Genomic DNA, 23,105 nt, shown 5'->3' with positions numbered 1-23,105 from the left:
ATGAGTAAATGTTCAAGAGATGTGATGGGAGAGGTGGTTTTATGCCTACAGTGTGGCATGAACCATTAATTATTACAAATAGTTGGATGTGTGTGGCCAAGTATTGGGAAATGTTCTATGGACTTCCAAATGGAAAAATCTTTTGGACACTAGGTTATTTAAAAGTTCTAATAGGGAAAATAGCTCTACATTATAGAAATTGTACCTAAAAAAGGCTCATGGAAAAAGTTAAGCTATTGGTTATGTGCCCGAGGAAACCAGAGGACGAGGATGTTTTCTAGGTAATTCATTACAATTTCTTTGATATGAAAAAGCCTTAAAAAGTACTCTCAAAATAAAATCTACCTATCTTTTTGAACGTGAGATATTTTGATAGGTCAGTCTAGTTTTGTACATTTGAGAAGGTAATGGTTTTATTTGGTATGTATAAGCTTTTAAGATTGTCTACAAAGTAGAGTTCAGGTTATTTTCTCCCACTGCATATTTCCATACACAAAAAATTCTCATTATTTTTCTAATATTTGTGCCAATCTTGTGGAACTTCTTAAAAACTTCCTAATCAATTAAAAAATTGAGTATCTTTTCTAAATCTTTCTAGATATACTATTCTATAGCAAAGCAAAAGACAGTTTAATAAATTAATCCTTAAATAACAGTTTGCTTAGGTCCCAGTTATAGACAAAAATAGGCAGCTTCTTAAGGTGTTTGGTGCCCACCATTTGGTATAAATTTTCATGGAAAAATTCTAAATGTTTATCTTGTAAAACTTACTACTCATTCTCCTATCTGTAGAAAAAAAAATAAAAATCTTTCAATACAGCTAGGTTTCATCCCTGCTTAATGACCATAGTCTCAGGAGGCCAGGGCTTCTGCATGTGTGTCCTTTGCTTCCCGTTTCCTCCAACAGCTGCTGTTGGAGAGTAAGCTACTTTAAAGACATGTAGATTTATCTTTCCAAACTCACTCCTGAGTACAGGTAATTGCCATAAAGTTTAAAGCTATATTTACTTATAAAAACACTATGTTATTCCTAAGTTATTTCCTAAAACTTAATTTTTTACTTCTTTTCTTCTTCCCATCTTCTCTAAATTATTTAGAGTCAGAGATGTTAGATGGCTTATTTGGTGAGATGAATAGCTTTGAGGATACATTCAACATGCCTGCTAAGTCCAGTGGACCTCTTCTGCTGATGCCATGTGCTCTGGATGCAGTAGAGAAATGTGAAATAAACACAGATAAAGCACAAGGAAAGGGGTATGTTCCTTCTGAGCAGTCCATCAGAAGAAAGACTGGCATTTCACAGGAAGTGAAAACAACTAGCTGGACTGAAAAAAGCCACTCTATTGAAATGAAGGATTCTTTACTCCAAAACACAGATGAAGATACAGCATATGGTAAAGACGGCTGTTTAATTGGACACAAAATGGAACTGGAGTCACTTAGGATCACAGGAGATGTACAAGGTTATAGAACACACAAGTCATCTGAGAATGAGAAGCCTGTGAAAGAAGACGTGCAATCTTCACCAAGCCAGTGGTCTCAACTGAACTTATCTGATCTTGATGTAACTCACTTGGAAATGTCTATATGTAACTCTCCACCCTCTGACTTATGTAGAGAGAAAAATCTAGAAGACAATTCAGTACTAATGACCAAAGATGATGCTGTGGAAACATCTTTACTGAATACTTCGGGATTGATAAAAGCACAAAAGCTGTTGAGTGTCAATTTGTCAGAAAAGTGCTATGAAGTGAAAAACACTGAAAACAACCTGACATCGGAAATAACTCCAGTAAAATCTGTGTCTCCGAGTGTTCAAGATCCAAAGTTAGTAAAAGGATGTGCAGCTGAGAAGGTTTCCAAAATGAGCTTCTTAAACTGTAATTCTTTTTTAATTGAAAGTACAAATGTCACAGAGTATTCTGTAGTCTATAATGCCAGCTTTTCCAAGCATTTAAAAGCAACTTCTAAATCTGTCATAACTGATGTTCTGTCTCACCCACTTGTGTGTAGTGCTGCATCTCCAGATAATTGCAATGACCTACATTTAACAAATAGTGACAATACCATTACAAAGTCTGGCTTTAAAAACCTAAATGTGTTATCCAGCTTGAGAAAGAGATCCAGGAGATTTATTTATACAATAAATAATACTTTGCTGTATCAAGAAGAAAAAATGCAGAAAGAATTAACCTCTGAATCACCTATTCATCCTGTATTACCACATCTGGATTTGGATTCATGTGAATTTAAAGGTTGTCATGTGGCCAGTGTTAATGAGCAAGGTATATTATTAAGCTTTTCATCATTTGTGGAGGATTCTGTATTTATTTATTAAGAACCTTTTATGTAAATATTTCAGATAAAATTGTGTAAAATCTTGTGTTTGTGATAAAGTAGCTCTGCAACTGACTAGTCTGGGAATCGAGATACTGAATTGGTCTGTTATAATAATAGTGACAGAATAGCATTTTCAAATAGTCTGGTGCTAACTTACAGTTTTAGTCTTAGAGTAGTTTCTGGAATAGAAACTTCCACCTTGAACCGTTGTTCTAATTGACAAACTTAATTATCTTTGTCAATGCTGTTTAGACATCCATAGTGTCAAGTGCCATCCTGTCTGAGTTGATAAATTCTCAGAGATCATAAAGAATGGTAAAGTTGTATTATTATTTTTCTAAAATTAGGGGGTTTAAGACTGTACATCTGTTTCTTCCAGAAGCACAAATTATTTCAAAAAACAAACTATATAATGAAAGCAACCACATACTCCTATTTTTAAAAGCTGCTGTTCTTGCTAGAAGAATTACTTAATATTAGGAATTGAAGTACTTCTCTTTAGAGTTAAAAAAAAATCCTTATGTTGAGACACAAGGAATTAATTTTATGAAAATCTGAATTTGCACTTGTTTGAATAAATAAGAACTACTTTATTAACATGTGTTTTTCTTTAATGTCTTCTCTTGTAGACTGCTTGCTTCTTGCTGAGAGAAAGCATTTGCAATCGAATATCAAGGAAAATAATTTCAGCGCTTGTACTTTAAAAATGGATATAATGGATAATTCATCTGACGATCCTTTCAGCGATAGGCTGAAGCAACAAGACCTGAGAGTCTTGGGGGAAAATGCAAGAGAGGATCAACCTGCTGCATCATTAAAATGCTTGGAAGTATCTAATACACAGAAAGAAGACACAACAGATTCTTTAAATAGTGAAATAATTTCAAATATAAAACGTAAAGCTCTAACTTCAGCATGCCTAATGGCAAGAAAGCGTTCCAGATTGCTCCCTAAAGGCTGTTGCTTAGAGAAAGGCAAAGAAGACAAGTATACGAGTGCTAATGTGAATGATGGAGCTACTGTACCTCAGAGCCTTAAAGAACAACTTGGGTGGTCTTCTCCTAGGGATAATGAACACTTGATTGATATGCACCATGACACTATGTCTGTGGCAAATGGTGCTTTCAATAATACTTTGAGTCAGATCAACTTAGGCATAAATGGAGTCAGTAGTGATTGTTGCAATAAAATATCAACTGACAAAAGGTACGCTACAGACCAGTGGTCAGTAGTTGACTCTGGAGAAGTACTTGGACTTTTGGGAATTAATCGCTCAGAAAATTACTGTACTGGATTAAAACAAGGGGAGAAAACAGATGCAGCTGCCTTTTCAGAAGTAATAGCTGACAATCAAGAGCCAAAGTCAGTTGAAAACAGTGAAAACCCTCAAGCAGCTGCTTGCAATAATGTAGCTGTAGAGATTGCTAAAGAATTGTTAGATTGTATAAATGATAATTCTTTAAATGAAGTTATTTCTGGAGAAGATAAACAAGTAGCACGTATGAATTCTGGCACAAAGTCAAAGGAGAACCTGAGGTATAAAGGGAAATCATCGGGAAATCTTAATGCATGCAGTTTGAATATGGGCTTTGGTGGCTTTCAGACTGCTTCCAATAAGCAGATTAAATTCTCTGAAGTCAGTGTAGCAAAAGGCAGAATGCTGTTCAAAGATATTGAAAATGAATACTTCGAAGCCTCTTCCACAGAAAGAGTCAGAAACTTTTCAAATCAAGTTAAAAAGGAGAATACATTTTTCTCAGATCCAGAAAGCAAGTTAGGCAGTAATTTTTCTTGTTCTTTAGATTCACAGACAAGTTTTCTCGAGCCCAGGCATACACAGTTTATTCCACAAAAAGTTGGCTTGTGTAAAAGCTTTCCTAGAAGTCAACAATCCTTGCAAGAAACAAATCAAACTTTGACAGCAAGCCAAGAAGCTGAAATTGCTGAACTTTCTAGTATCCTGGAAGAAACAGGTAGTCAGTTTGAATTTACACAGTTTAGAAAGGAAAGTAACATGATACAAAGTCAGGCCTTTCAACAGTTGGGAACTGTAGAAACACGTGGAACAACAAATGTGGAAAATATTTCTGAGACAAGGAAAGATGCTGATTTTTGTAGCACTTTTAAATCTGAAAATCGAGTGAAAAATGACAGGTATTGTACTAAGCAGGAAGACATAAATGAAGACTCTAAAATGGTGGAACACAAAAATGAAAACACAGTGGTCTTCCATAAAAATGATAAAAAGGTTACTTTTACTAACTTAGACAGAAATGAAAGTAGAATATCTGATGGGAGCTTTCCAGTAGCTAAACAAGACAGCTTTTCTAATTTTGTAGGTTTTACTTCAGCTGGAGGTAAAAAAATAAATATTTCTAAGGAGGCTTTGACCAGATCTGCAGACCTCTTCAGGGACTTGGATGATGATAATTTTTTTTTCAAATCTTCTGAAACTGGTACTAGATGCCGCAATTCAAATGGGCATATGTCTTCTAACTGTAAATTTGTCAGATGCCTGACAAAAGAAAACAACAGAAAAACAGTTTGTGTTTCAGACTTCAAAAGCATAGGTGCCATTTCCCACCACGCACAGCAAAAAAATGAGGGAAATGTTAGTACACCATTCAAGGAAGATATGGAAAATCAAACAAAAAGATCAATAAATGATAATGAAAATGTTAATTTCAGTAGTATTAACACTATCATCAATAGTCTGTCATCCACTAAAAAACATAACCAGAATCATAGAACTTCCAAAGAGTTTTTGAATCAAGGAGATTGCCAAGTTGAAGGTAGTTTGCAGGAAGACTCAGTAGATATAACATGTGTAGGAGATGCTGTTACAACTGCAGAAGAACATAGTTTAAGTATATCAGATGAAATGGAAAACCTGTTTCCTAGTCAGAAAGGAGAAGACAGAAAGGAAAATGAACACTTGTCACAAAAATTTCGAACTCTAGCTCGTGGCGATATATCCATTTCTGATGCAGCTTTGGATCATTCTCTACACTTGCTCAATGTACAATGTGGAGAGAGAGATGTAAATGTTTTGGAGAGCTCTGATAAACAAAAAAGAAATTGTAAAAATATGGAAGGAGAAGACGCCACCCATGATAAGAACCTGTTAGTGAATGAAAGCAGAATGAAAATAGGTTCTTACTATCATCATCAAATACCTTTTGAGCAAGAAGTGGATGATAAAAAAAATGAAGTGAAAGGGAGTTATCTGACTGGTTTTCATACTGCTAGTGGCAAGAAAATAACAATTGCCGATGGATTTTTGGCTAAAGCTGAACGTTTTTTTGCAGAAGATGTTGATGTAGGAAAGGAACGTAACGACAATTTTGAGAACTCCACAAAAAAGGGGAAATGTGGTAAAAACTGCGTCAAAGACTGTGATTTATGTATTGAAAGCATTGCTCAATGTGATCCAGAAAAACTTAATTTTAATAAAAAGCTTGTTCCTGAAGAACCTGGAGATCAGTTTAAGCAGGCAGTAGAAAGCAGTCCCATTAAACACAGTGTGATTCTTGACACTGTTAAAGTAGATACATTTGTTAATGTAGGTGGAGATTGTGAAAGAAGTTTGGTAACTTCATATGCACATAAAAAAGCTGATGTCAGACCTGGCAAGTCAGATTTGGAGTCCCTTCCCAGAGAGCAGAGTGATGCTTTAAGTAGAACTCATTTGTCTGAAGATGGAAAACTGTCTGGAGAGAGAGAGATGGAATATTTGCCAAAAAAGAGGGATGATTCAGAAAACATGCATGATTTTCCTGTGCACTCTGCTGCATCTCTGCATTTAATGAAGGTATCAAATGACCTTGAATATAATTCTGTGCCCGGAGATACAAAGAATACTTTATATGTTGAGGATAGTAACAATAAATCTAACCAATCCCTTCTCTTAACTTCAAAAAGTAGCTCTTCTTATTTGAACTGTGATAGTAAGGAATTTAACTTAGAACACTTAAATGAACCTTGTGCTGATAGAAACTGCTTCACAGACACCATAGTTAATGCTTGCCAAAACCAGTCACTAGTCAGTCTTCCTGAAGATGAAACTAATTTAACCAGGTTAAAAGAAACAACACTTAATGTTGAAAATCAAAAGTGTGATCTGAAAGCACTTGTGTTTAGTACAGCAAAAGGTAAAGCAGTTTCTGTTTCAGAAAGCGCATTAGCAAGAGTCAGACAAATGTTTCAAGAAGACTACAGTGAATCCGTAAAATATAAAATTGAGAATAATTCAAGAACTAATCAAAGAGAAATTGCTGGAAATTCATCTTCCGTCATTCATGCTGAGTGTCCTAATCCCACTAAGTTTTTAAATGCTACAAGAAGCGAAGAGATTAATTCAGCTGCATCCCATTTTATTAAAGTAAATGCAAGTGCTAGTGAAAACAGTCACCAAGATGCAAACACATTTGCAGATGCAAAGTCTGTTTCAAATTCTCAGAGGCGATGCTTTGAACAGAATACGAAGCATTTAGAGCACTTGCCTGTTCCAGATAAGCGGATAAAGCAGTCATCTTCTTCTACAAGCAATCTTGGATTTTTTAGTACAGCAAGTGGTAAGCCTGTACAACTATCAGAAGAGTCACTCAGGAAAGCTAGACAACTCTTCTCTGAAATGGAAGGTAATCATTCATCACATGTGCAAGAAACATTTTTAGTTGAGCAGGATGTTGAAAAGTCTGAAATGCGCAGTGAAGTAGTTCCTAGGAAAGTGCAGATAGTGTTACCAAAAGGGGAAGAAAATGCCAGCACTGAATTGATTTCAGATCCTGCTTTTGGATTCAGCACTGCAAGTGGAAAGCAGGTAATGGTCTCTAAAAATGCCTATCAAAAAGCAAAGGTAATTTTAAAAGAATCTGATGACTTTTTGAGCAGTGGCCTTTGCATTGCGGATGAACTTAGTTCTAAAGAGAGTCATCAACATGTAAAATCTTTAACTGATAAAGTGATCTCAGAATCCAAAACTGAAAAAAACTACAATGAAGACTTAAAAAGCATCTACCCTGAGGAAATGAAGTCTTTTCCAAGCACTTGCCTTGTCAAAATGCCTGAGTACATACCACGTAGTAAGAAAAACAAGCAGTTAACATCATTTAAAAATAGCTTTCAGCAAGATGAGACTAGGTCTTTCGGAAAAGGGCAGCTGAATCTGGAGGTGAAAACAGAGTCTGAAGCAATTTCATGTAGTGCTACTGCTAAAGCAGAAATGAATATTAATCTTCTCCAAACTCCAAAAAATTACTTGGAAGTGGAGGCTGTAGAAAGTGCAAGAGCTTTTATGAAAGATGATCTTTCTGATTCTGGAGTACAAATGAATGCTGCACAGTCCTTCAGTGGCAGACTGGATAAAAACTTTCAAAATAAGACCTTTGGGAAGAGGCACTTTGAAGAAGAAAACTCACTCGGTAGGTCTTTATCTTATATATGTTCAACTCCCTATTTCTTCACAGTGGGTTGTTTGAGGGTTTTTTGCATGTCACATTGATTTTTAGGTCATATAGAAGTTGGAAGTTCTTTCTCTAGGTGTCAGTGACAAAAATTCTTGCTGCAGGCAATAGTTATCCACTCTTTCCAGCCTTAAATGCACAGTACAAGCTCAACTTGTGATTACTAATTTTGAAGGTGTGCAGGTTTTGCTGTTTTATCATAAAGTTATGGAAGCAAGCTACTGCTCCTTTCTTCTCTGAGCAGACTTTTTTTTTTCCCTCTGCACAGATCTAGTGTTTTTTCATTGAAAAATGAGTAGTAGTATTTCCGTTTTCACCTTTTTGTGCCTTGTATGTGAGGACAAGGTTTTGCTTGTGTTGAGATTGCTAGTCTGATATGAAAAATAGTTGTTGGTCTAAAAGCGCAGTTTCTTACCATCTAAAACTGATCTGTCTCAGGGCTGAGGTGTTGGTACTTAATGCTTGCACAATCACCCAGAGGTGTTCAGGGACCTGGGCTAGCTGAAAACTATTTAGGGAAGGGTAGATTGTAACAGAGTTGCTGCCTAACTGCACAGGTTCAGGTATAAAGGTCAGGCAGGCTAGTGCGGGAAGGTCTGGGTAGGTGTGAAAAGGCAGATAGGATTCTATCGGATTCAACCTGAAACAGCTGTGCCACAGTTAAACCATACCCTTAGTTGCACCTTCTGTAAAGGATGTGTTGCACACTTTTTTAGAATTCTGTAGGGACTCTTTGATAACTGAAAGTACAAAAAAAGATGCAGGTGAGCTGTGCTGCTGTAGTCAACTGCGGTGCACTTTCTGAGGCAGACTGTCTTGAGTATGTTTGATAACTTAAGGCTCACAAATTTTGATTTGGATGGAACAGACCTACTGACCACAAAAGATTCTGCAACATAATTCATTATATGGAATCTTGAAATCATTCTTGGTAACACAATATACACTCAGTCTGTATGTAAGAAACTTGCAAATTGTGGTGAAGTAGCTCTGTGTTCCAAAAGGCCGTTTAATACAGACCTGTGATCTGAAAACTTGTTACTTCTGCTTGCTTTGACGTCTTGAATGTTTTATTTAGAAATTATAATTAAGTCATACAGTATTAGTAAGAAACTGAACTTAAAAGGAACATCACTTTTAAAAATCTGTGTTTTTATCCTAGGGGAACCTCCAATTAAAAGACAGCTACTGCTTGAATTTAACAAAACAGAGAATCGCCCCAGATCTTTGAAAGTTTTGAAAAGCACCCCTGATGGTAATTTCAGTCTTCTTGTGTTCTAAGCAGTAATCTGATGTTGGTTGTTATCTTTAGAATTCTTAAATTTCCAATAAACTCGCATATAATAAGATTGTTTAACTGCTGCTTTTGTCAATACAGTCATGGAAATTCAGGGAAGCTGCTATGGTAATGTCTCTGCTGACTTGAAATCACATGATTAATGGTATGCCTTATTGTGTAAAATCTAAATATATTACAATGTACTACTTCTGCAAGAACTCTGGTTTAATTTCCAGCTCTGTAGGAATTTATCCAGTTTCTTACAATCCTAAATCTCACAAATTCTAGTCTCAGTAGGAAGAATATGTTTTATTGATCTGTAATTTCTCAGTTAAAAACTGTATCTACAGGGAAATTAGAAGGTACTGGTAATTTCATCATGTAGTAATTTGTGAAGAATATACTTACTGATAGGTGTCTACATTACAGTTGCTTTTAATATTTCAAACCAGTAATATGAAGGCTTATGAAAGTGAAATCAAGGTTTTAAAGTGTGAGTTGATGCTTTATGTGAAGCTAGTTATTGATTAGGTTATTAGGATAATGTGATTTTGGCTATGGCTTTTGGTTACAGGATAAACTGTGTTCTTTAAGGAACTTGTTCCTTCTAAGCACTGCATGCCTCACCTAGAATTTAGTAGCAGGATTCATCAAGTACATTGGTTTAACCAGTATATTGGTTCCTGAATGCTGTCCTAAATCTGTTCTAAGCCTAAACCCCATGGTTTAAAGTTCTAAATGAAATTTGTAAATTACTGCCAGAGAATAAATTTATACCCTTCATATGTAACTATTATCCTACCCTGCAGCAGGACCTGAACAGTGTTATTCTCTGGTGGAACTACTGAAAACAGTTCTAATCTCCAGTATGGTCTTGTCTCTGACTTCTAGAACATGTGATGTCTTGTATCTATGACTTCTCATATGAAACTTCTTCTTTGCAGCCTAAGGGCATAGCACAAATGAGTTTAAATTCCAGGCAGACATGATTTAGTTATGTTGGTAATTCCAAGATAAGCATGTCCTTCAATGATGCAAGGAGTTTGTGCAAATGTGCCCTTTTCTGTTGTAACTTAAAAAAAAAAAAAAAAAAAAAAAAAGTTGCTAGGAGAGTTCTAAATTGAATGATGAGCCTTCCTAGAATTAAATATATGATAAACATTTCCTTTTCAGGAGCCTAAAAACATCTTGCAGGCTCACAAATAGGAATTTTTGAGAGTTCAGCATTGTGGTCACGTATCCTTTAGATCTGTCTGCAACTAGTGTGAAGATGTTTTATACAAAGAATTTGCTTGGCAGAAAAAAACCCACAACAACAAAGCTGTTTAAATCCGCTCTGGAAACTTTTCTATATATTTATAACATTACTATAGAAAAAACATGTGCTGTAAATATCTGTCCATGTAATGTACTGTTTCAAACTTTTTTTCTAATTATCTTATAGGCATTTTCAAAGACAGAAGAAAGTTTATGTATGATGTTCCTTTAAAACCTGTAACTTGTCAACCTTTTGGGTGAGAAATTTATAATATATTTTAGAATTCTTCTAATGCAATTTCTAAAAACCATGCAAGCCCTTGTAACTTTTTAAAAATAAACAGTAATAATTTGCTACCCAACTTTATAAAAGACTAATAATTCTACTTCAAAATAAACATATTAAATTACCATAAAACACACATTGCTGCAGTAGACCACCGAGATGCTAAACAAATTTTACACTTGTATTTGTCTTTTCTTGATAGATAGAAATTAAGTATTCCATTTTTAAAATGTCAAAGACTGATATTTTGGGGTTTTATTGACATAGTGTTGAAAGTTGTATTACTAAATTATGAATATAAAAATCCTGACAAAGATTTTTGTCAGGAAGCTGAAACCTATACGCTTAAATATTTTTGTCCCTGTAGGGCTACTAAAGAACGACAAGAAGTCAAGAATCCTACCCTTACTCTACCAGATCAAGACTTCAAAGGATTCAAATCTAAACCTGCCATTTTTCAGCACTGTGTACTGAGACAGTCTTCAAATGGTACTTCAGGGGTTTCTACTCCATGTAAGGTCTCAGCAAAAGAGAGTGGAGAAACAAGAAGTTTGTACAAATCTGGCAAAACTGCTAAAACTTTTATTCCACCCTTCAAAACCAAGCTGACATTTTCTACAGGTGAACAAGGCAGTAGCAAAAGATGTCACTCACCGATCAGCAAAAATATGACTGAAGAGACAGAATTAAATCAGATCACAACTGAACAAAATATTGCTGAACCCTCAAGATCACCAGTCTTGCATCCAGCATGCAGCAGACACTGACGTAGAAAACGGCAATTTAGGTATTTTCAGATTTTGATCACTTAACTATTGTGAATACTAACTATCAGAATTGAACCTTTAAGGGTTTTGCATACTCTGTCAGACTTCTTTTTTAAATAAAAAGAAGCTTTTTAAGCTCTTTTTTTTGGCAGGAAACTTAGGAAATAATTACTTCCCTAATATTTTGTGTTGCACTTCTAATAAAGCATATGCAACTCATCTCCAAAGTTAATTAAGACCACAAAAAATTTGTTTTCACACAGTGCTTCAGAAACAAGATGGCTTATGTTTCATTTGATTTTATATACCTCTTAAGTAAAATATTCTAGGAACCTTAAAGACTAACCTTGCTATACTTCATTCACTTTTACAGAAGCTTGTTTTCATTCTGTTTTCTAATTAAATCATAGGCTTAACCATATAAATGGCTGACACTCATTTTCAAAGAGGCAGAGTTTAAATGCTCAACTGTTAGACTTTATTTAGCATGCGGGCTTATGCCTTCTAAGCTCTCTGGAATGTTGCAGTGTGTATAATTTCTGTAACTATTACAGTCAAATTATCTGGATGTTTTCACAAGGACTCATTGTATATACTTGAACAGGTGCATGAATGTTTGCAGAATTAGATCCCATATTTACAGGTCAAAATCTCAGGATTACGGACTTTGTAGTCATCATCAGCTAATTTCTGTTCATTTGGAGTTTTCTATGAAGAGTTCCATCTGTGAGAAACACGGGGATTTAAGTTTAGGTCAGGGATTTAATATATTCATATTCATTTCATATCAATATTATTCAAATGCCTTCAGTAAACACTGCTTTTTAAATGCATTAAACTTTGAATATTTAGACTGTTGCAGTTTCTAAAAATCTGCAGAGTGGCTTAGAAAATATGCTTCTCTGAATCTGTTTTTATAGTGTGACTGTATATCTTAAATCGATATATACTGTAAAAAGGTTTTGACGTTTTGGGGGTTTTTTTTCTTTGCAGCTATGGTCAAGATGATGACAAACCTCCGCTGTGCCAGAGATCTGCAGGAAATGAGAATTAAAAAGAAATATAGGCAAAATATTAGCTCACAGCCAGGCAGTCTTTATGTCATTAAAACATCTGCAAGAAATAGAATCTCTCTGAAAACTGCAGTAGAAGAGAAATCTCCTAGCTTTTATTCTACAGAAGAGGTATGTTGACATCTTTTTACTGTGTGTCTTTCCCAGGATCTGTTCCTTAAGTAGCTTTTGAATAGATACATTCTTCAGTTTTTAAAGAAGTATTTACAGTAGCTGTTATACCAGTTGCTTACAGTTTCTAAGTAGCTTTGCATATCCACAGTTTTTAAGACTATTCCAAATAAAAAGGGTCATAAATGTCTCTGTAATGTTATAACTAACAAGAGAAGCACCAAACAAGGAAAAAATCCACCAATTATAGATGCTATTGACTTTTAACCCATATGAAGAGCTGCTTTAAGATAACAGTTAAAATTTAAGCTTAGGTAAGTCTATATCAAAAGCCTCTTGCTTTTGGTACAGTGAAGGTACAAAACCTATTGAATTTTTTAAAACAATTTTAAAGCACACTGTGATGCTGTTCTTCTAAAATAATTGCTGGGAATTCCTCCATTCTCCTTGGATTACATATGAAATGACAAGGTCAGACAAAAACTGTCTCAACCTCAAGGAAATATTTAATCTGAATTTATAACATTAGATATAAAAACTCTCAGCTGAATTCTTGCTGTATTGTCATTATTTTGTCTTTTTCATCTAATTTTTTTCAGCTTTACACATATGGTGTTTCAAAACATTGCATACAAGTTAACAGCACAAATGCAGAATCTTTCCAGTTTCTCATGAAAGACTTTTTCAGTAAGGAGTATTTATTAGCTGGAAATGGGATGCAACTTGCTGATGGAGGATGGCTAATACCTACAGATGAGGGAAAAGCTGGAAAAAAGGAGTTTTACAGGTACTGTTACTTATGAACTTGAGACAAGTATGCTATTTATTAGTTAGTGATTCTGTTATCCCCTAGAAGAAATCCAGCAGAGTAATCCTTTAAAGCCTCTGACTACTTTTTTACTGTGCATTTTTAGTATACCTCTGTTAGTGTAAATAAAGATATTGTAGGATTGTAAATGGAGACTAATGTTGTTAGTGATCTTCACTGTCCATTAAAGAAAGCATACAAAGTCCATTTAGAAAATTTCTGGGGATTCTTCAACAGTGCAAATAGTAATATTTTTCTAGACTATTTTCTGTTAATTCAGCACATTACCATTTTGTTTAATTAGCATTAACAGGTTTTGATTTTTTTTTTTTCAAGTGGAAAATGATTTATTTCTATTGGGCTCTAGAGTTTCTTGATGGGAAGGAAGGTTGATTGGGCAGGTGCTTAGGGCTTCTTTGGCAGGACAGGGCTGAAAATGTTTTTTCAATATAATTTTTTTAAAGCTGACATATGATTTGAAGGAAGCCAAGACTTCAGTAGTAAAACTCACTGATTCATTCAAGCTGTCTTTTGAGTATATGTAAGAAGCAAAAAAAAAAACCACCTGCACAAACAACCCTTGCTTCTTGCACTCTTCCTGGTCCTTCTATCCCTCCTTTTGCAGGTCCTTTAAGATAAGCTGAAAAAAAAGTCTATGTGTTGAGTGCATCTCTCTTAAACACTTTCATAAAACTTATGGTTTGTTTTACTGTAAGCAAGTTTGTACATCATAACTTCATCAAAAGCACATGCAACAGAACAAGGTACTACCAGTGTACTGTTGTTCCAGCAAAACTTCAGAAAATACTTAACCATTATTTTCTGATTCCTTCGTAAATTTGAGATGCTCTTTTTTCAAGTCAGTGTCACTGTTGGTGTGCATTCACACAAGCATTCAAGGCAGGGACCTGTATTTGAGTAGTATTTGTAGTAAAGCACGCATTGCCAACCTACGTAGTGTCAGAACTCAAGAGGTTTGCAACATTTGCTTCCCAGTACTGAAGTATGACAGAGATAGATCTGTTCCAAGCTCAAGGACTGCTTTTATTTGAAAGTTTGAGTTGGTGAAGTTGGTACCAGTAATCCAATATGGGAAAATTGACTAGTATAAGATGTGTACTTCCATGTTGCGATCTGTACTTCCTCATGAAAAAAGAATTGCTTTCTGCTCTTGCTAGTGAGTCAGCATCATTGTTAGCTTCTGCCACATGACTTTGGGAAACTTTTTTGATGCCAAAGTCATTGCCATGACTTTGGGAAATGTTTTTGGTGTCAACAATATTTGTTCATCTTGGGAGAACTGGAGATGTCCTGTGTCCCTACCCAACAACTGCTCAGTGAAGATCAGTCCAGTGCTGGAGTTCACAGATTTATAGAATAGTTTAAGTTGGAAGGGACCGCTGGCAGTCATCCAGTCCAAGCCCCTGTTCAACATGGTTCGAATTAGATTAATTACTCAGGGACTTGTCTAGCTGAGTCTTGAACATCTCCAAGGACAGAGATTCTACAACCTCTCTGGACAGCCTGTGCCAGCTGACCACTCTCATGGTGTAAAAAAACCCCAAACAACCACCCTTATCTCCAATTGGAATTTTCCATGTTCCAACTTGTGTCTGTTGCCTCTCATCCTACTGTTGTGTGCTTCTGAGAAGAGTCTGTCCCTGTCTTCTGTGAATCCTCCAGTCAGGTAGTTGTAGACAGCAATAAGGTCTCTTTGCCTTCTCTTAAATTCAGTCAAACCCAGCTCTCTTAGCTTGTGTGTTATGTGCTTAGCCCCGGAGAGCACAGGGGGATCACCTTGGTGGCCCTCTGCAGGGTTTGCTCCAGTACACCAGCATCTTTGTCCTGGTGAATCCAAAGCTGGACAGAAACTGCAGATGCAGTCTCCCAACTGCTGAAGAGAGGGCAAGGATCACTGCCTTCCTGGCTTCACTCCTAATACAGCCCAGGATGTTTTTGTGCTTCTTTGCTGCAAGGACACATTGCAGCCTCATCTTGTCCACCAGGACCTTGGATCCTTTTCTGCAGAGCTGTTTCCCAGACAGTCAGCCCCAGCCTGTTAGTGTTGCAGGGAGTTGTTCCATCGCAGGTGCAAGACTTTGCTTTTGTTGAATTTAATGAGATTCCCACCAGCTTGTTTCTCCAGCCTGTCCAGGTCCCTCTAAATAGCAACCCTGCCCCTCAGTTTATCAACCACTTCCCCAAATTTGGTGTCATCTGTAAACTTGCTGCAAGGGTGTTCCACGCCATCATCTGGGTTGTTAATGAAGACATTAAACAACATTGGTCCCTCTATTGTTATCTGAGAGGTTCCACTAGTTACTGCTCGCCTGCTGGAGTCAATCACAATTCTTTATGCTCAGCAGTCCAGCCAATTTTCCATCCACCTTATCTACTTATCCAGCCCATATCTTACCAATTTCATGACAGAGACTGTAAGAAATTTTCAAAGTCCTTGCTAACATATGCAGCATCCACTGCCCTCCCCTTGCCCACAGCACCAATTACTTCATCACAGTAATCAATTGGTTTGGTTAGGCATGATTTGCTCTTAGTAAATCCATGTTGGCCATTCCCAATCACCGTCTTGTCTTTCATTTGTTTAGAAATGGCTTCTAAGAATTTCTGCATGCTGCTCTGGAAGTTTTGGAGTCTCTCTGACAGTAAACCAAGTTTGTCTCAGAGCAGTCCTTAAAATTGATTGGGGTTTTTTTCCGAAATACTGTAAGGCAGAGCTAATCCTCCCACAGTTCCATTTTGCACCCTGTGGCATCGCATGCCCCAACTGTTTCTTGGACAGCTATGGGATGTGTAGGCATATGCATTTACGTAGTCACTCAGAGGCAGAGTATGCAGAACTTGACCTAACTTGTTACTTGTCTGTTTCCTCCCCGTTTGGCAAGTATTTTGCTACTAGCGATACCATCCCTGATTCTGCATTTCCCTCCAGCGGTGACACGATTATTGAATGTTTTGGGGATATACCTTGCTAGATGGTATGTTCCTACAAAGCATTTATGGTAGATGCATAAAAGACTGTCTGGGATGTTGATCCATGTGCAGTTATGGTGCAGGGCCTCTTGCCTACATGTCAGTGTTCTGGAGTTGCACACATTTTAGAAAGCGTGCTGGTCATTCTTTTCTCACATGAAATTGCTATTTCTAGGCTGACAAGCAACGCCATTACACAAATTAATAGGAAACATGAGGTTTGAGGTTGTTTTTGTCAAGAAGCAGTAGATCTCTGGCAACAATGCATCCAACTCTGGATCACTGTATTTGCAATCTGCTGCTTAGACATGTTGGAGGTAATCTTGATTAATTTAACACAATTTTCCTGTGAATGGGGAAGGTATTAAAGTATTTGCACAAAACATCTTACGGCTAGATGTGCCAAATATTGGCCTTTTTAGGCAGTCTAACTTCTTGTTCCAGAGGCAGCTTGTCTTAATAATCATTTTCAGATGTGCTCCTGCTTCTGTGGTCAGATATGGATATATGGCCTTCCCCACATTCATTTTTCAGAAACAGAAGAGAGAAACCACCAGCATGCTGCTAAATATCCCAGAATAACCACGGTGGTTTTGGTGTCAGAACCTGCTCTGGTTGACAGTGTTGATCTCACCCTGAATACCAGATAGCCTCTCAAGCAATTTGTAGAGGTTTTTCCCCAAGAGGTTGCCTTCAGTTCCTGTATCTTTTCTGGACTTGTTATATGTTAAAGCATATAGTTGAGAATAAATACCTACTGGTTGGTCAGCTGAATCAGTCTTTTTATCCCTTTAAGTATATTAACTGGATTTCCATCAACTAGAATATATATGCCTTCATTTAGTCATCTGTATTTAGGATCTTAATCTTGAACAGAATTCTGTCTTTAACTCCTGAATTGCATTGTCCTTCACAAAAGATTACAGAGTATCTCCTAAAGCTTGAGATTGCTTTGCTCTCTTCTAATGTAGTAATAATTAATTTGATGGTCATGCCTGCTCCTTATCTTCCTGTATATGACTTTTTGGCTTTTAAATTGTTTCTTTTCCTCATTCAACTGAGATACAGTTCCTTAAAATCTTCTCGAGGCTTTCTGACAAGCGGGAAATTGACTTTTTTATAGGACTTAACTTGTGTTCTAATCAGTCTAATGGCTCAGCTATTTGATTCTCTGGTCTAATTCTTTCCCTCCTCCTTTAATGACTCTGAGAGCTGGAAAAACCAGATGTTTCCAACCCAACTCATGCAGGTCATGGTGGTACAGCTTGGACTCGAACACAGAATGAAAGTCCATTTCAGTAGTCACTCAGTGGAGAGAAGAAAGTTCTTTAGTAGCAACTGAAAGTCCTTTGAAATGTGTTGTCCACATGTATGCTTAAAAAAAAGAAACAAAACCACCCAAACCACAACTCTAGAAACTGTGAAGTAGAGGGGGATGGATTGTAATGAACTCATCAAGCAAGCAGGGGAAATTCCAGGGCTGAAAGGGAATAGAGCACACCTCTGACCCTCTATGCCATGTGCATAGCTGCATGAAGCAGCCAGAGCATGCCCCTGGAGCTACTGCTAGGGTTAAAAGTCTCCATTGCAGGAACACACGCAAGTATGCACATGCATGCTGCCAAAGTGCATGAGGACAAAACTTTAATATTCAGAGAATAACCAGATCAGGCTATGGAATGTAACCTTCCTGTTTTCACTGTAATAAATATTCCTTTGTTAATGTTGCCTATGTACATACACTGAATACAATGCTAGGGAAAAATAGATAAGTGAAAACTTACAGTGGATTTCAGGTTAATTTATTAACAATTTATCTGCAGAGCCCTCTGTGATACTCCTGGCGTGGATCCCAAGCTAATAACAGAGTCCTGGGTTTACAATCACTATAGGTGGATTGTATGGAAATTGGCAGCCATGGAAGTGTCTTTTCCACATGAATTTGCTAACAGATGTTTGACACCAGAAACAGTGCTGTTCCAGTTGAAATATAGGTACGTGTATAGCAATGTATTTGGAGTTGCAATTTGTGATACTGTGTGCTTTCTAGTTCATAATATTATAAAATAAGCACCTCTACCTTGCATTTACGGTTTATCGGAATGCTTATATTGTTAAACTTATGCATACCAGTATAAAAAAATGTAGTGCATGTTATTTGCAAAAACGTAGATAACATTTGCTTTGCTACAGTAGTACTTAATCATATAGATTGATTAAGCAATAGTTTGCTACAATTGTTTTTAAGGAAAAACAATGTGATGGATTTTGTTTGCTATAATACAGCATCATGAATTCTTTTTTGTAGGTATGATTTGGAAGTAGATAAGAGTAAACGATCAGCAATCAAAAAAATAACGGAAAGAGATGATGCGGCAGGTAAAACACTTGTACTGTGTATTTCTAAAATCATATCGCTAAACACCGTTGTATCTCCTAGCAGTAGCAATAAGAATGTGGAAAGTAAAAAAGCAGCAGCAATAATTGAAGTTACTGATGGCTGGTATGGGATTAGAGCTCTTCTGGATCCACCTCTCAAAGCTTTCTTACATAGAAGAAGGCTGACAGTTGGTCAGAAGATCATAGTGCACGGAGCAGAACTTGTTGGCTCTCAGAATGGATGTATGCCACTGGAAGCCCCAGATTCCCTGATGTTAAAGGTAAAACAAAATATTATACTAGTTCAGCTTGATTGGATGTGACTGAGAGATGTGATAGGTGCTATTTAGTTGGGCCATGTTTTGTAAACAAAAAGTTTTGTCAGGGCTTTACAAATAGACAAAGTTTTGTTGAAGTTTAATAATGAGGTTTGTAAGACATGACACAAGGTAGCTGATGCTATTCAATAGGGTTGGAAGAGAAGTTTATACTATAAAATTCTGCTGAATTTTGCTGTGTGTTTTGACAGTTCCTGCTCCTTAATTTGGTTGAGCACCAAGTTACAAAAAGTATTTATCAGTCACAAACAATATGGAAGTTGGAGGAAGAATAGGGGGTCAAAAACAAGTTGTGAGAAGGTGGGCTTGGGGGGGAGGATCTTGACTTGTTTGAGCATGATTAAAGTACTGGGTGAAGTTTCAGCATAAAAATTTTGCTCCTCTGATATAAAGCAATGGCTTGTCTTATAGATGCTCATTTCCTAGAGAATTTTAACTCATCAAATTTTTAGTTCCTGTTTAAAATACATTCTTCAATGTGAAAAGAAAACTTGAAATTAAAATGTAATACGTTCAGATGCAAAAATTCGATATTCTTAGTGAGGTCAGCGTGAAAATAGTCTTTCCTCTAGATGTAATAAGTTGGATATCTTTTTGACCTACCAGTGACAGTTTATCATTCAACATTTAACTTGTTCAGATTTCAGCAAACAGCACTCGATGTGCACGATGGCATGCAAAACTAGGATTTCATCGGGATCCCAGACCTTTTCCTTTGCCTTTGTCATCGCTTTACAGTGAGGGTGGTGCAGTGGGGTGTATTGATGTAGTTATTCAAAGAACTTACCCTATTCAGGTATGGTATAAGTATTTTATGAATCTAACAGGTTCTATGAAATCTAAATTATATTAGTTAATTGCTATATCATTCCTCAAATCAGACATAATATAGAGAGCTAAAAAATTTAAGAAAAGGTACCATTTTGTGTAAAATGAACAGGAGTGGTTCTTGCAGCGTGCATGTATTTAATATTTCAAGACTGGAGTACCCTGTTGTAAGCAGAATTTGAGTTTGCGCTCAGTATCTTCTGGTTGGCTTTGCTTTCAGCTTCAAAAAGCCAGAAATAATTGAATTTCAGTTCTGTAATCTAAAGCACAGCACTTGTTTTGAAGGAGAAAAAAAATTGACAGTTTCAACTCCAAGTAGAAGTGAAACCCAACTTTTTCTATTATTAACATACATATCCCTGCAAAGAAGTTAAATATTTATAACCATTAGCAAGATTACTTTTTCTTACATGTAGCTGGCTATATTGTATAAGATCTATTATGTAAAAATATTATTGAAAATACAATGTGATTATGGTGTAAAATAGAATGAAGATCTTTTAAATACCACTTGATATCCAGACATTTTAAATGTGGTCAGACTTTGCTGTAACTGCTTGCTTTTGTAACAATACCGACTACAAAAAGAAACAATATTTTTTTTAGTAATCAATCCTCTTAGTGTTAACAGTTTAACCAGGATACAACTTTCAGATTTTGTTAACTTTTCTCAGAGTATATTATACTTGGCATGTACACATAGGGGTTATTTTTTTCATTGCTTTCTTTCTAAAGTGTTGTATTACTGTTGGTCGATGTAGAATGAATTCTGCAAAGGTAATAGCAATATTTGGTTTGGATCATTACTTTGGTATTTAGATCATTACTTTAATGGAGGAAATTGCAGCACTTAACTATGTGAACAGCCTGATAGAACTAACATTTATTTAGGTCCCAGAAAGGGGGCTGTAATCTGTAACCGCATCATAGTAAGTGGCTTCCAGGCTGGGGAGGAAAGTGGTGTTTTGTATCTGACTGTATCAAGAGATTGATGTGCTGACGACGATTTTTTTTTTTTTTTTTTTTTTTTTTTTTTTTACAACACTGAGACTCTTGCTCAAACATACCAAAATGGTAGGAAGACTTGGGCTGTCTGTCTCCTTTCATGGCAAGAATCAAGGAGTGTAGGAATCATAGTAACCCTAATTAAAGATGTCAAACTGTGAATAGTGCAGGAAATACATGGCATGCAGTTGATGAGGCAGGCAGAGCCTATTTCAACAATTCACTTGCCTCATAAGGATTAGTCCTTCAACCCTTTCTCATCCTGCTGTCACTGTACTCTCTTGCTGCTTCTCTATGCTAAACCTGGAGCTCACCTGATCCTATTGCTTAGCTAATATAATTCACTAAACCGGGAGTAAGTGACTAACTAATAATAATAATTAAAAAAAAAAAAGGTGCAACAAACTGCTGTCTATTGAATAAACTGATGTGGTCTGATGAGGTCAGATATGTGCTAAAGCTAGTGCAAGGGAGAAGATGGGACTTTGCAGTAAAGAGGAAGGGAAGGGATCACTTTCAGCGGCAGTGACCTTTTTGTTTGGCTCGCCTATCTCTTCAAATCAGGCAAGCCAGTTCTGGCAGGGTTGTGGACAAGGCTGTAGTCCTATGGAACCATTTCAGGCAGAAAAAGTTTAAGAGCATCTGCAGAACAACGTCATAGTTCTTTTACAGCCTCTAATCTAGCGTGTTAAAACAGACAGTACAGTTGATGTGGAAAGACAAATTGGATAAAACGCAGTTCTGGTATATTTTTAAGCATTGAGTTTGATGGTTTGTATATTAATGTATCTACCAGTGGGATCCAACTATCTTCTAAATTACATCATTGATACCTATTACTACTATAAGCTATGGTTTCTTCAGATGTTAAATCATGCAGTTTTGACTACTGCTCCATTCTGTCTGTGTATCTTTAAAATGAAGGTTTACCAACCAATGCTGTGGGGTTTTGCCTTTTATCTATTATACTGAAAGAACTTATGATCTACTGCCTGTTCTTTTTTTAAAGCATTTTTGCGTAACAGTAAGTATTAGAAGGAAGCTAGATGAGGTTAAAAATTAAAAATAATCTGGGTTTTGTTTTTGAATCTTTTTACTTCAGTGGATGGAAAAGACATCAGCTGGTTCGTATGTGTTTCGTAACAGCCGAGCTGAAGAAAGGGAAGCTGCCAAGCATGCAGAGGATCAACAAAAGAAACTGGAAGCTCTGTTTGCAAAAATACAAGCAGAATATGAAAAGCATGAAGGTAAAGCTTTCATTGTTTCAGAACATGTAATAAGAACACAAAAACTTTTTTGGCATCTACAGAAGAGTTTAAAGAAACTGGCAAAACTTCTCTGATGATAGAGAAGCAGAGATAGGGTGTTGGGTTGTTTTCTTTGTTGGTGGCGGTTTTGTGTTGTATTGTTTTAGGTTTTTTACTTCCTATGTATCAAGACCTTTCAGTACAAAACAGTTATATACTTATTTGCTTGGCTTTGCAGCTATCTAGAAAACTCTCCCTGAACATGTTGGTAGCCAGGCTACTAAAAAATTACCATTGAGATGATGCTCAGGGAAGTGCCACAAAGTTGTAGAATTGTTAATTTCACTCTCTTCAAAGACCTGACACTGTAATATTTCACCCAGAGGTGGGTGCTGCTTAGGATGTATCTCAGTAGACCTGAATACCAAGACTGAGCACTGAGCGTCTTTCCAAACAAACATTGTAGGACTGTGGAGATACTGAGATCAGTGGAGCTGCTAAATGGACCCTGGTGACACAGTATGTGGAGAAGGCTGAGTTACTGGATGCCTTTTTCACCTCAGCCTTAACTAGCAATACCAGCCTTCAGCAATCCCAGGACCTGGAGTCCAGGGTAAAGTCTAGAGCAAGGAATACATAACCTTGGTGGAAGAGGATCAAATTAGAGAATACTTAAGCAAACTGGACAGACATAAGTCGATGGTCAGTGATGGGATGAACCCACAAGTGCTGAAGGACCTGGCTGATGTCTTTGTGAGGCTGCTCTTGGTCCTGTTTGAATGATCATCATGATTGGTAGAGGTACCTGAAGACTAGTGGAAAGCAAATGCGTCTCCTGTCTTCAAAAAGGACAAGAAGGAGGACTCAGAGGATGAACTACAGGCCAGTCAGCCTTACCTTGATCCCTGAGAAGGTGATGGAACAACTAATC

At 36.7% G+C, this 23,105-nt stretch overlaps 1 protein-coding gene across 1 annotated transcript in view; it reads left to right on the top strand.

The window, feature by feature from the left end:
• The window catches only part of BRCA2 (BRCA2 DNA repair associated), a 42,277-nt gene that overhangs the window by 10,981 nt on the left and 8,191 nt on the right, over positions 1 to 23,105 (top strand). The window contains 12 exon segments of the mRNA XM_030043016.2: positions 1,098 to 2,285; positions 2,970 to 7,763; positions 8,968 to 9,060; positions 10,529 to 10,598; positions 10,995 to 11,349; positions 11,351 to 11,414; positions 12,388 to 12,578; positions 13,178 to 13,365; positions 18,201 to 18,371; positions 18,686 to 19,037; positions 19,735 to 19,890; positions 22,030 to 22,174. Coding sequence (XP_029898876.1) covers positions 1,098 to 2,285; positions 2,970 to 7,763; positions 8,968 to 9,060; positions 10,529 to 10,598; positions 10,995 to 11,349; positions 11,351 to 11,414; positions 12,388 to 12,578; positions 13,178 to 13,365; positions 18,201 to 18,371; positions 18,686 to 19,037; positions 19,735 to 19,890; positions 22,030 to 22,174 — 7,767 coding nt within the window.

Source organism: Aquila chrysaetos, chromosome 19 (genome assembly GCF_900496995.4).
Source record: "Aquila chrysaetos chrysaetos chromosome 19, bAquChr1.4, whole genome shotgun sequence".
Lineage (NCBI taxonomy): Eukaryota > Metazoa > Chordata > Aves > Accipitriformes > Accipitridae > Aquila > Aquila chrysaetos.
This window is presented reverse-complemented; position numbering and strand designations above follow the sequence as displayed.